The 12,607-nt window shown below is 36.2% G+C and overlaps 1 protein-coding gene across 6 annotated transcripts in view; it reads left to right on the plus strand.

Annotated features, from left to right (window-relative positions):
* Positions 1 to 12,607, plus strand: part of CEP170 (centrosomal protein 170) — a 160,030-nt gene that overhangs the window by 114,591 nt on the left and 32,832 nt on the right. For all 6 annotated transcript variants that reach the window (XM_036755048.1, XM_036755042.1, XM_036755043.1 and 3 more), the window contains 2 exons: positions 244 to 370; positions 2,997 to 4,835. In XM_036755048.1, coding sequence (XP_036610943.1) covers positions 244 to 370; positions 2,997 to 4,835 — 1,966 coding nt within the window. The remainder of the gene's footprint in view (positions 1 to 243; positions 371 to 2,996; positions 4,836 to 12,607) is intronic.

Consider the following 12,607-nt stretch of genomic DNA (forward strand, 5'->3'; position numbering starts at 1 on the left):
GAGGGGACTACCCTCACCAGTGAAACCACAGATCTTGGAAATACTGAAGTCAAGGGGATGGGGTGTGGGGAGGAGCTAAAAAACAATTACTAAAATCACTTTGTTAGTTTCAGATGATTACTGGTATGGGAATGTGAAGTATAATTATAATAATGTAAATGTATATAATATGAATACAGTTGAATTTCAGCTAACAAAATACATTGTTTTAATAAGAATCATATACTTACTTTCCTTTTATAGGAAGGCACCACTTCATCTGGAAACAAGAGATGGGTTTCACAGTGGGCTAGTTTAGCTGCTAATCATACAAGACATGACCAAGAAGACAGGACAATTGAGCTGTCTGCATCTGCACCAATAGAAAATGGTATTTTAAATAATTTTCACAGATGACAATTTTTAATGTTAAAAACTTGATTATCAGTTAGATTTGTGTTAACATATTTCTATGATACTGACCCCAAATTTATGAATTCATTTTGAGTAGTAGTGAAAATATTACTAAAGCATTATTCTAGCCCCAAATGATGAAATAGAATTTTCTTAAGAAAATTTTCTTGAGAAAAAAAACTAAGAAAAATCACCACTTAATCAGTTGGCAAAGGAATCTAAAAATAATTAAAAGCTGTGAATAAGTTCAACTCTAAAGTTTAATTCCAAAGTATTCCTTGGAGAAAGGAAAAAAATCAATTAATATGAAGTTTTTTTAATCTAACATTATGTGATTTTTCACATGCCTGTAAATTTATATTCAAATGCACTTGATAAGATCTTCAGTCAAGAGCTACAAGGAACCTCAGGGGTCATGTAACCCAAACCCCTCATTTTAGAGCTGAGGCACCTGAGCCCAGGGAGTTTGAATGACTTGCCCAAGGTCCTACAAAGTTGAAATTTTAATACAAGCCCTGTAACTCCAGAACCACTTCTTTTCCCACTGTACCATAATGATTTAACAAAAAATTTGTGCATTTAGATATGGTCCTGTATAAAATTTTGGGGACTGCCACCATCATAGACTTAAGGTATTTGTAGTAGCCTGTCTCTTCCATGATCTAGTCAGCTGTTTAATAGCTTTTACTCTCAAGTTCTCACATATACGTCACCTCAGTCCTAGTTCATTTCCTCTTATTTTGTTCTCAGAAGAAAAGAAAAAATAAAGCATTGTGTTATAGAATAAAGAGTATGGAACCTGGTAATCAAAAACTGAAACAGTGATCTTAAACAAATCATTAACCTCTCTGAGCCTCATCTTCCTCACCTGTAGTTGAACAATTAGCCTGTTATAAAATTGATAGTAGCATTTCCACAGTTCTCTAGGGAAGGCAAAATAATTGGAAGAATTGAGAAGCATGGCATATTCTCCATTTTTCAGTCCAGGAAGTGAATAGAAGAGTAGTTGAGTTAGTTGACCCAAGAATTAATTGTTAAATTGTTAGATATTAACTAAGAAAATTAAAATTCCACCATTTTTTGAAAGATGATCTCAGTTGATCTCATTAACATTCTATTTGTATCGTTCTCAGAGAATTACTAAGTTGATATTTCACTGAAATTGTGAAAGTTATTCAGTGGACAAATATTTGAATGCCTGCAGAATAGCTAGCATATATTTCACACTTTAAGGCTTTCAAAGTGCTTTACAAAGAGTCACAACCCTGGGAGGTAGATGCTATTGTTAGGAAACTGAAGCTGACAAAGGTTAAGTGACTTGCCCAGTGCCACATAGCCAATAAGGGTCTTTACTATCTTCAGAGCACTACTAGGTACTTGCTGTGTAGCATACAAAAATAAATAATACATATTCCTGTCCACAATGTGCTTAGATTCTCAAAAAGGGTGGATGACATATATGTATAAAATTTTAAGTTCTAAGATCATTGATTTAAAGTTGAAAGACATCTCAGAGCCCATCTAATTAATTTGTCTCATTTTATATATAATGAAGATGATTATATAGGTAGTATGTAGTAGAGGTGGGATTTCAACCAGGATCTTCTAATGTCACATCTAGTGTTCTTTCCATTCTCCATATTCATATTCATTCTTTCTCTCTCTCCCTGCCTCCCTCTCTCTCTCCTTTCCTCCCCCTCCCCTTTTTATATATATATATTTTTATATATATTCAAAGTCTCAGAAGTGGATTTCAGATCTGGGTCACATGCTTTTTGTACAGTTTCAAGACTTGCCTTCTGTCTACTGTGTGACAAATTCCTGTGCAATAATAATACATGATATACTCTATAATTATCATAGAGAAAGGGACAGAGACAGAGAGGATAATATAGACAATAAATGCCCTAGTTAAGAGGGAGAGATCACTGTGGATTGTAGAAAAATTTTTCCTGCAGTAGGAGAAATATTACCCTTTGCTGTTTAAATGCTGAAATCTTGACATTTCAGAAAAAGAAAAGACCTACTTTATCTAGTGTAATCCCCCTCCTTCAATAACATGCCCATCCCCAAATGATATACTCTTCTTGTGGAGTTCAGTTTTCCCCATGTTGCCCTGTGGTAAACTATAAGTGAAACCTCTCAGCAAATTATTTGTACAAGGCTCTATGATGGGAAAAGATACAAAAACCAAGGTATGCCAAACTTCCCTTCACTAAAACAGAGTAGAAAAGTGTTGTAGCATGCACGTGTGCATGCACACACACCCACACACATGCAGGCATTTCTGTCTCATCAGGATTTTATTTTTTTTAGTTCCTACATTAAAACCTATTTATGCATCTCGGAATCTGCATGCTTTTTGTTGAGAATATTATTTGCCCAAGATCATGTAACCTAAAAAAGGGTAGTGCCTGTACTAGATCCAGGGTTTTGGCCCTGCATATTCTTTCTGTAATAGAAAGTTTCCTCTCTTTATGTGCTTTAAAACCTTTTTCTGCTGTATTTACCAATAGTTGCCTATCTTATGCTTATGTATAATGATTTCTTGCAGTAATATATTCTTCTGTCATTAAGTTCATAATTTTATTTTTAATCTGTAGATACAGACATCAGTGAGTCTGGAATTTCTGTGAGAAGCACTGGATCAACTACTTCCTTGACTAGTCAGGGGGAGAGAAAAAGAAGGACCCTTCCTCAGCTTCCAAATGAAGACAAGTCTCTTGAAGGTAGCAGAGCAAAGGTCCTGCCTCTGCGGTCAGAGATAGGTGAGAAACAAGACACAGAACTTCAGGAGAAGGAAGCCCCAACACAAGCATCCCCAAAAGAGCGGCAAGATGCTGACAGAGTCCTAGGGAAAATGAACAGGACTGTGAATGGTCAGACTCTGAAAACTGTTGGAGACACCAAAACCCTATCTCATCTTAACACTTGTGCTTCTGGGAAAGAAAAAAGTGAGACTGACAGAGAAGCCTCCTTGGTAAAGCAAGCATTGGCCAAAATTCAAGAACAGGAGCATAAGGACCAGGCACAGTGGACACCCACTAAATTGGCTTCCTCAAAACATGCTCCAGGTCAAGGAGAGAAGGGTAAGGAGGAACCTCTTAGACAAGGGACACATGCACTAGAAAAAGCCCTGAGCCAGCCTACAAATAAAGGGGAAAAGGTGATACAAAGTGAAGGCAAGAGAAGAAAGACTGAAGAGATTCTAAAAAGTCAGACTTCCAGAGGAGGAGACAAGAAAGAATCTGCAAAATCCTTGGTCAGACAGGGAAGCTTTACTATAGAAAAACCTAGCACAAACATACCTATAGAACTCATTCCTCACATTAACAAACAAACTACATCCACTCCCCCTTCTTTTGCATTAACATCTGTAAGCAGCAGAATACGAGAGAGAAGTGATTCTGTAGATACTGATTCTAGTATGGACACAACTCTCATTTTAAAAGATACAGAAGCAGTAATGGCTTTTCTTGAAGCTAAATTGCGAGATGAGAACAAAACTGATGAAGGCCCAGATACTCCAAGTTATAATCGAGATAATTCTATTTCACCTGAATCAGATGTGGACACAGCTAGTACAATCAGTTTGGTTACTGGAGACACAGAAAGGAAAACAACCCAAAAACGAAGGAGTTTGACTAGCCTTTACAAAGATAGATGCTCCACAAGTTCTCCTTCCAAAGATGTTGCAAAATCGTCATCTTCAAGTGCTAGAGAAAAAATTGAAAAGAAAACAAAAAGTCGTTCCACTGATATTGGATCAAGAGCAGAAGGTCGTAAACTTGTTCAGACAAGTGGTAGAATAAGACAGCCTTCAGTCGACTTAACAGATGATGATCAAACCTCTAGTGTACCTCATTCTGCTATTTCTGATATTATGTCATCTGATCAGGAAACTTACTCTAATAAATCTCATGGAAGGGGTCCGTTTACCACAACAGATGAACATACTCATTCCAAACTAGATGGCTCCAAAATAACTAAATCTAAGACCTCTCCCGTTGCATCTGGTTCATCTAGTAAATCAACAACTCTTCCGAGACCACGGCCTACCAGGACTTCTCTCTTGCGAAGAGCACGACTTGGTGAAGCTTCAGACAGTGAACTTGCTGATGCTGACAAAGCATCAGTTGCTTCTGAGGTGTCCACTACCAGTTCTACATCAAAACCTCCAACAGGAAGACGGAACATCTCAAGAATTGACTTATTGGCTCAGCCTCGTAGAACAAGACTGGGTTCATTATCGGCCCGTAGTGATTCTGAAGCAACTATATCCAGAAGTAGTGCCTCTTCACGTACTCAAGAATCCATTACTAGAAGTGGTGCAAGATTGAACCCATCTGATAAATTTTCTCCCAGAATCAGAGCTAATAGTATTTCTCGACTCTCCGACTCCAAAATCAGAAGTATGACTTCAACACATGGCTCTCCTTCAGGTAAATTTTGTCCAATCTTTTTACAGTGTATGATATTTTTTCCCATGTGTTCTTTCCCTATAAAGGAAATTAAATGTGTTGCCTTTTCAAAGTGTTTTCTATATAAGGTCAAGTCATACAGAGTTTTTTATCTTGTATTTTGCCATTGTATTGCTTTGTTAAGTTCAGTAAACTGTAATGTAATATATTTTCCTCATTATACAGATGAGGAAATTGAGGCCCAGAAGGCAGCATTTCTTTTTAGTAGCTAGATAAAAAACAATTATTGGTAGTTCAGTAATCCTTTTGGAATCATTTTAGGGAAATTGTGCAAAAAGTGTAATTGATATGGGATTTGGATTTACATTGCCCCCCCCAAAATAAATTAAACGATTTATCTAAATCATATGTTAGGAACTAATTTGTAGTATTAAAAAGAATGATTTAGCCTTTAGAATTTTCACATAGCTTGTTAATCCAAAATGAATGATTTCTTTTGAAATCTGAAACTGAATAATGTACATTTTGTACACATGGATAACTCTTTGTTCAGAAATATGCTTAGATCTATTTTTTCTTTCATATATTATGAAATAAAACTGTCATTCATATGTTCTATTCTTATTTTAATGACAACATTCTTATGGATGGGACAAGTAAAACCTTACCCATATACTTGTAAACAATTTATTTGAGTGGTACTTCCCTATCATCTCAGGACTAGTTTCTGAGGACAAAGATAAGTTATAGGGAATCCATTGAGAGAGAGAGAGAGAGAAAGAGAGAGAGAGAGAGAGAGATGATTTAACACTTACATGCTTACATGCCAGGTAACATAAATTGGGGCTAGAAGGTGTGGAAGGGGTATGGAGAGCAAGGCTGTGAGGTGAAATAGTTCAGAGACAAAGTGGACCTGTGAATGATGAACATCTCTGTTTTTTTCTTGATCCTATAAAGTGTTCCTCCCCCCAAAAAACAAACAACTTTATCTCAAGGAAAATGGTGCCTTCCCTCCATAATTTATATACTCTTCTAGATAACTACTTAGTCTTTTTCTTCATATCTAGAGCTGACACTGCAACCATTGTTAAACAAGATATGACAGAGATAATGTGAATGTTTTGTGGGTGGTTTCTGAACGTGGTTTCATTACCTCATATGCTAGTACTCCTGTGGGGGGCAATATTAGCTATTATTACCAAACATTATGTATCTGTGAAGATTAACTGTCACTGGATAAGAATTTGAGTGTTAGAGTTGGAGAGAAGGAGGACACCTTCTGTCACTAATATTTATCACAAAACTGATCAGGAGCCCAGAAGCATCATAAAATGTTACTTTTACACTTCTCCTTCCTTTCCACCTGTTTTCCATCTCTCTTCTACTTCTCTACATATACGCTTTCTGTAGTTATTGGAAGGTAATGGTATCGCAGTGGTCAGTGATGCCAGCAGCAGTTGTAGGAGGTGGTAGCTTGTTGTCATTATCATCATCGTTTTTTTCAACTAACCTAGTGTCCTTTTTTCTTCACATCTCAAACATTGATTGGATCCTAATTTGTGGATTTTAAAAGTCTGAAATGCTTATGTATATTTTAGCCCATGGTCATAAATTTTTTCTGGAGAAATATCCAGTGACTTTTCCCCTTTGATTCATGACACTTGGCTCAGAAAGAACCACCATATTTCAGCTACACACCATCTGTGTAGGTTTCATTTTGACATTTCTTTTGCTGCCCTGCTTACAGTCTTCCTGCTTTAGTTTACTATGTAGTAGAACGTTATTCATCCCTAACATATATCTCACAAAGAGAAGTTCTGCTTTTCAAATCACAATACCTGGCAGACTTTACTTCAGGTTCTCAATATTTGTGACTGCGTATGATGATTACATTGCCCATTTTTGGCACCTTTGTACATTATTGGATAATTCAAAATTTTATCAGTTTTCAAGGGTCTTTTCAGCTAAAGAATTTCTTTGGCTGAATATAGGGATTCCTCAGGGGAGACTCCTCTAAACCTTTAGTTATCTTCAAGTCTAATATCAAAGCGTAGACAAAATCATAGGAGTTTTGCTCTGCAGGGGACTTAAAAAACATCCTGTTCAACAATTTTGATTATAAAGATGAGAAAACTGAGGCATGAAGAGGATGACTTCCCTGAGATCACATAACTCAAAGGCAAGAGTGAGAGCACAAACCTATGACCTGTCTGCAGATGACGATTATATTTCATTAAGACAAGGGAAAAATTAAAGTTGCTTGATTCTTATAGAAGAACAGGAAAGCTTCATTTGAATCAGTGTGAAATCAAAATGACTAATAACAGTAATCAGGAAAGCAGAACATCAGGGGTGTGTAACACTGCTGCAAACTTACACATGTTCATTTAATTGCTTAAGTTTAAGATCAATAATTGGATCGTTACTATTTCACTACTGTTTGTCAATGTGGGTGGAAAAAGGAAAATTCTGACCTCTTAGGCTTCTATTTAGTTCTGATATAGTTTGTTTTCAGTATTTAATAAGTACTTGAAATTAAGAACCCCTTGATGACCCTTAGATTTCAAATTATACTGAATAACTAGCTTGGTCTTTTTTTCATAAGTTGAACATCATTACAAAATTGCTAAAAACTTGTTCTTTTCCTTAAACTTTAGCAAATAGCTTTTTGACAAATTCCATATTACTTTTAAAGCGATTACTAGAATTATATATAAAAGCACATAGATAAAATGAGTAAATTGAGTTATTAATTAGTAGGTTTTGGTTTTCCTAAAACTGTAATGATTTAACAATAGGACAAGAAGTTTTATAAAAATAACGTTATTTAAAAATTTATATAGCTTATTTTGAGATAAGTTTTGAGATAAGTTAGCTATTTTATGCTAATATTGTTTAGTGTAGAGATTTCTAAAACGTATTTATTTGATTATGCCCTTCAGTTTGAATTCTGATGTAGAAATAAACATACAGTGTGTGAAATGTGTATGTTTTGTCACTAAAATTCTGAGATCAACTGTGAAGGATTTTTATAACTGCCCTAGTGTATATTGCATACATATTTTCTGAAAAGTATTTATATAGTCAGTCAGTGGGAATTTATGTCAAGACCAAAGGACTTTTAACTAGAAAAGAAATTATTTTGTGATACTAGCATACCTATGTCTATAATATTAATAGCAGTTTCTTTCTGACATTCTTTAGTTATGACTCATTCCAAGTTTATATATTTAATGCTATAGTATGACATTTTTTTACTGTGATGAAAAAACATAGCATAGCCATATTTTAAAATTAAATTACAGATAAATTACAAAGAATAAATTATGTAGCAAAACTGTGATGTGTCTAGTACTTTCATAAACAGAAAACTTATAGAAACTAGCATTTCCAGTGTCTTCAATGCAAATATTCCATCTAAAAATCTTAATATGCCACTGAAATTCAACTACATAGTCAATAGGCTTTTAAAAGAAATCCATCAAAAGATACAAAGTTATTTTTTTGAATTGTTTTAGATAAGCACAGTAAAATTGGGGGGGGGGGTGGAGAATGAAATCTTTTCCCTAACCTTCATAGGTAGAAATCTTATTAGTATATTACATAAAATTAGTATTTCCAAAACTAAACTGTAATTTGAAATGTCAAAAGATTTCCTTAAAAAAAAAAACAGTTGAATGAAGTATGAAGTACTTTGAGCATAATGGAAAGAGCCCTAGACTCAGCATCAGCAGACCTTTGACTCTGTTCCTTCCTGGGTACTGTGACCTCCTTTTCCTTATATGTGAAATAAGATTAGATGAGACGATTTCTAAGATCCCTTCCAAGTCTTCGACTCTATTATTCTGTAAATGAGCACCAGGGATAGAAATGCCGATCTGTAGTCTATTAACCAGTTGTGTGACCTCAGATAGGTCATTTAACCTTTTAGCACCTCAGTTTACTCATCTGCAAAATGAGATTAAGCTAAATGATCTTTAAGTGTGGCCTTCCATCTCTAAAACTTTTTAGCTGGAAATTTTCTTTGAATCACCTAGACATATTTAAGGGTTAGACTTAACCTCAGATCAAAACTGCAGCTTCAGTAGGTCAAAAGCACAGAAAGAGAAACCAGAACATTGCACAAATTCTTGGGAAATGGCAGCTAAAGGTAAGTTAAAAGTCTAAATGTTTGTTAGTTCACCTTCTTTTGTTTAATTGCCCAAATTCTTTGCCCATATTCAAACTTATCTCCATCATCTCCAGCTGTATTGCACCTCCAACATATAATTAATTCCCAGCCTGAATTTTGCCCTCTCTGTTAATACTCTAGTCCAGGGTGGGGAACCTGTGGCCTCGAGGCCACGTGTGGTCCGCTAGGTCCTCAAGTGCATTCCTTTGATTGAATCTAAACTTCACAAAACAAATCCCCTTGTCCAAAGCCACAGGTTCCCCACCCCTGCTCTAGCTAAATGATACAGAGACAATTTCGGGTTTGCCACCACATGTGTAGTATCCAGTCGGACCATCCGGTGAGCATTTATTAAATGCCTACTGTATACCAGGCACTCTGCTAAGCTTAGCTGAGGATACAGAGAAAGGCATAAGACAGTTCCTGCTCTCAAGGGGCTCTCAATCTAATGCATTCCATTGAATCAACATAACTGGTTTTTGTTGCTGAGTCATTTCCATCGTTTCTGACTGTTCATGACCCCATTCAGGGTTTTCTTGGCAAAGACACTGGAGCGCTTTGCCATTTACTTCTCCAGTGGATTAAGGCAAACAGAGGTTAAGTGACTTGCCCAAAATCACACGACAAGTGTCCAGGATGGGATTTGAACTCAGTAAGATGAGTCTTTCTAACTCCAAGCCTGGCAACCTATCCACTATGCCACATAGATGCCCTTATTATAACTGTTACTTAACTGCAATTTCTGATTAATCAGTACTCTCAATTTTCCCTAACATTCTGAATAACAAAGCTTTTTTTTTTTTTACCACATTAGGGATGTTTAATCATTGATAATAATAGTAATCATTAATACTCTTCATATTTTTCATGCCCCCCTCCATTTTTTATTCCTGTAATTCCTAACACTAATTCTAATCTTCAGATATCTTAAAAATAAGAGCCCTTAAAAAGCTGTGGTTGTATTTAATTAAAAACTATTTACTGATGATCCCTACTCTGAAAAATACTGCAGCTGCTGCTCACCAAGGCTATCAGTCTCCCTAAGGAAAAAACTTACTCTTGCAGCTTTAGTGATTAGAAGGGTTTCTCTATTAAGGTAATATTTCATAGTTCTTCATCTTAATGGCAAAAAATTTCTGTCAGAAAAGGGGAAAGTTATAAAAGTAAATGTGTTCCTAAATAATCTGGTTATTGTCAATTAAATTTAATTGTCCTAATACCAAAAAAGAAAAATCAGTTTATCAATACTCATTTATTAAATGTTTTGTGCCAGGCCCTAGGGATATAAATATAAATCTAAGACAGCATTTGCCCTCAGGAAGCTTGCATTCTAATAGGGGCATGCAAACATAGATAATGAAGTCAGATATTACCAGTGAAGCCAGAGAGCCGTAGAACGTCATATCCTTTGTAGTAGTATAGGAAATATTGAGTTGATTATTCCCACAACTAAGCAAAAGGGGTAAGGTGGGAGGTAGGTCAAGGCAGAAAAATGTAGATGGAAGAATGTCCCTGTTGAATGGATGTCTGGCTGGGATATGAAGCATTCTGGGACCAGCTAGATAGTGTGGGATGAGTTCTTCTCTTACTCGTTTGCCAAGCAATCCAAATGGCTCAGCTTCAGGACAGAGCTCCTGCTGTATGCTAAACATTATGCTAGGTACCAGATACAAAGGCAAGAATGAACTAACACTTGCCCTCAAAGAACATGTTTTGATGGGGGAGATAGCATGTACACATAAAAGAATATACAAAATAAACACCAGGTGATTTTGAGGAGAAAAGCACCAGCAACTAAGGGAATCAGGAAAAACTTATATAGGAGAGGGTGACATTTGAGCTGAGCTTCAAAGGGAACTAGAGATTCTAAGGGAGAGAAAGGAGAAGGGAATCCTTCCTAGACATAAGGTACAGCCTTTGCAAAGGCATAGAGGCATGAGATAGAGTATCATGTGTAATTAAAATCAAGAAGGCTAGTATGGTATAATCTAGTTTGTAAAGTGTTGTCATTGAGTTGTTTTCAATTATGTTTGACTCTTCCTGACCCAATTTGAGGTTTTCTTGGCAAAGATACTGGAGTGATTTTCTCTTTCCTTCTCTAGCTCATTTTACAGATGAAGAAACTGAGGCAAACAGAGTTAAGTGACTTGCCCATGGTCTCCCAGCTAGTAAATGTTTGAGGCCAGATTTGAGCTCAGGAAGATGAGTCTTCCTGACTGCAGACCTGGTACTCTATCCACTGTGCCACCTAGCTGCCCCTTGTGGAGATGTGTAATCACCTTAAAAAGGGACAGTAATTGGAGCCAGGTTGTGCAGGACTTTTAGTACCAAACCAAGGAGTTCAGGTGTTAACCTAGAAACAATAGGGATCCTCTGGAACTTCCTGAACAGGGAAGTAGTATGTGCAAACCTTTGTATTTTAGAACTTCATAAAGAATGGTTTAGAAGCTATCTAAAGAGATGAGGCAGGGAGACCAATTTGAAAGTTATTGGAGTGGACAGTAGTGGCAGTGTGAGTAGAAGGAAGAGGACAGAAGGGAGAGATGGTAGAATCAACACGACTTGGCTACCATTTGTATATGTGGAGTGAGAGAGAGTGATGAGTGGATCAGACCTAGAGTTGGAAACCTGGGTGACTGGAAGGAATGTGATACCCTTAAATAGAAGCAGAGTAGGTTTTAGTGATTTTCATTTTCGTAATTGATGATGCAAGATGGGAATTCAGATAAAGAAACCAAGGCTGGATATATAAACTGAAATTCACCTTCATAGAGATGATAATTAAACCCATGGGAGCCTATGAGATTAACTACAAAGAGAATAGAGAGAGAGAGTAGGAAGGAGGGCCCAAGACAAACTGTAGCCTTTTCCTGAATATTTCTCATAATGCCTCAGCTGAAATTTTCAGTGGTAGAGTATTAGAAATATTATGTGACTTTTCATGGTTTTTTCTCCTCACACTGAACTGTGTTCCCAATATACTACACTCTCTACATATAGATGCCAGTTTTTCAGTGGAAGTTAGATCAGTGAGGTAAGTCGATGGTTCAGTAGATAGAGTGCTGTAGTCAGGAAGTCCTGAGTTCAAGTTCTGCCTCAGACTCTTTTTAGCTGTATGACTCTGGGCAGGTCTCTTTGCCTTAATCCACTGGAGAAGGAAATGGCAAGCCACTGTAGTATTTTGCCAAGAAAACACTATACAGGGTCATAAAGAGTGTCAGACACAACTAAACTACCACAAGAAGTTTCTTTCATTAAATGATAGTCATTTTTCAGCATGTCTTCCTCTTTTCACAAATTTGTAAACTATGTAAGAAGAGAATAAAATTATTTTTTTCAATGCTAGCCTCAAATTCTGTGTAAAATTTATCTGAAGTTTATGTCCTTCTTTTTGGAAAGGAAATTTGTTTAAATTTGAGCTTTTTTCTAAATGAAAATAATTTATATATTTCTGTCATAAATTCTTAAAAGTAAGTTGTACTAAATTTTTAATTATACATGATCTCCCCTATCACTCAACAAGTATTTATTATAAATATTTATTAAATGCCTACTATGTGTAAAACTCTGAGGTAGGCCCTGAGGGTATAAGCCAAAGGTGAAATAATCCCTGCCCTCAAGG

This window comes from Trichosurus vulpecula, chromosome 4 (genome assembly GCF_011100635.1).
Source record: "Trichosurus vulpecula isolate mTriVul1 chromosome 4, mTriVul1.pri, whole genome shotgun sequence".
Taxonomy (NCBI): Eukaryota; Metazoa; Chordata; class Mammalia; order Diprotodontia; family Phalangeridae; genus Trichosurus; species Trichosurus vulpecula.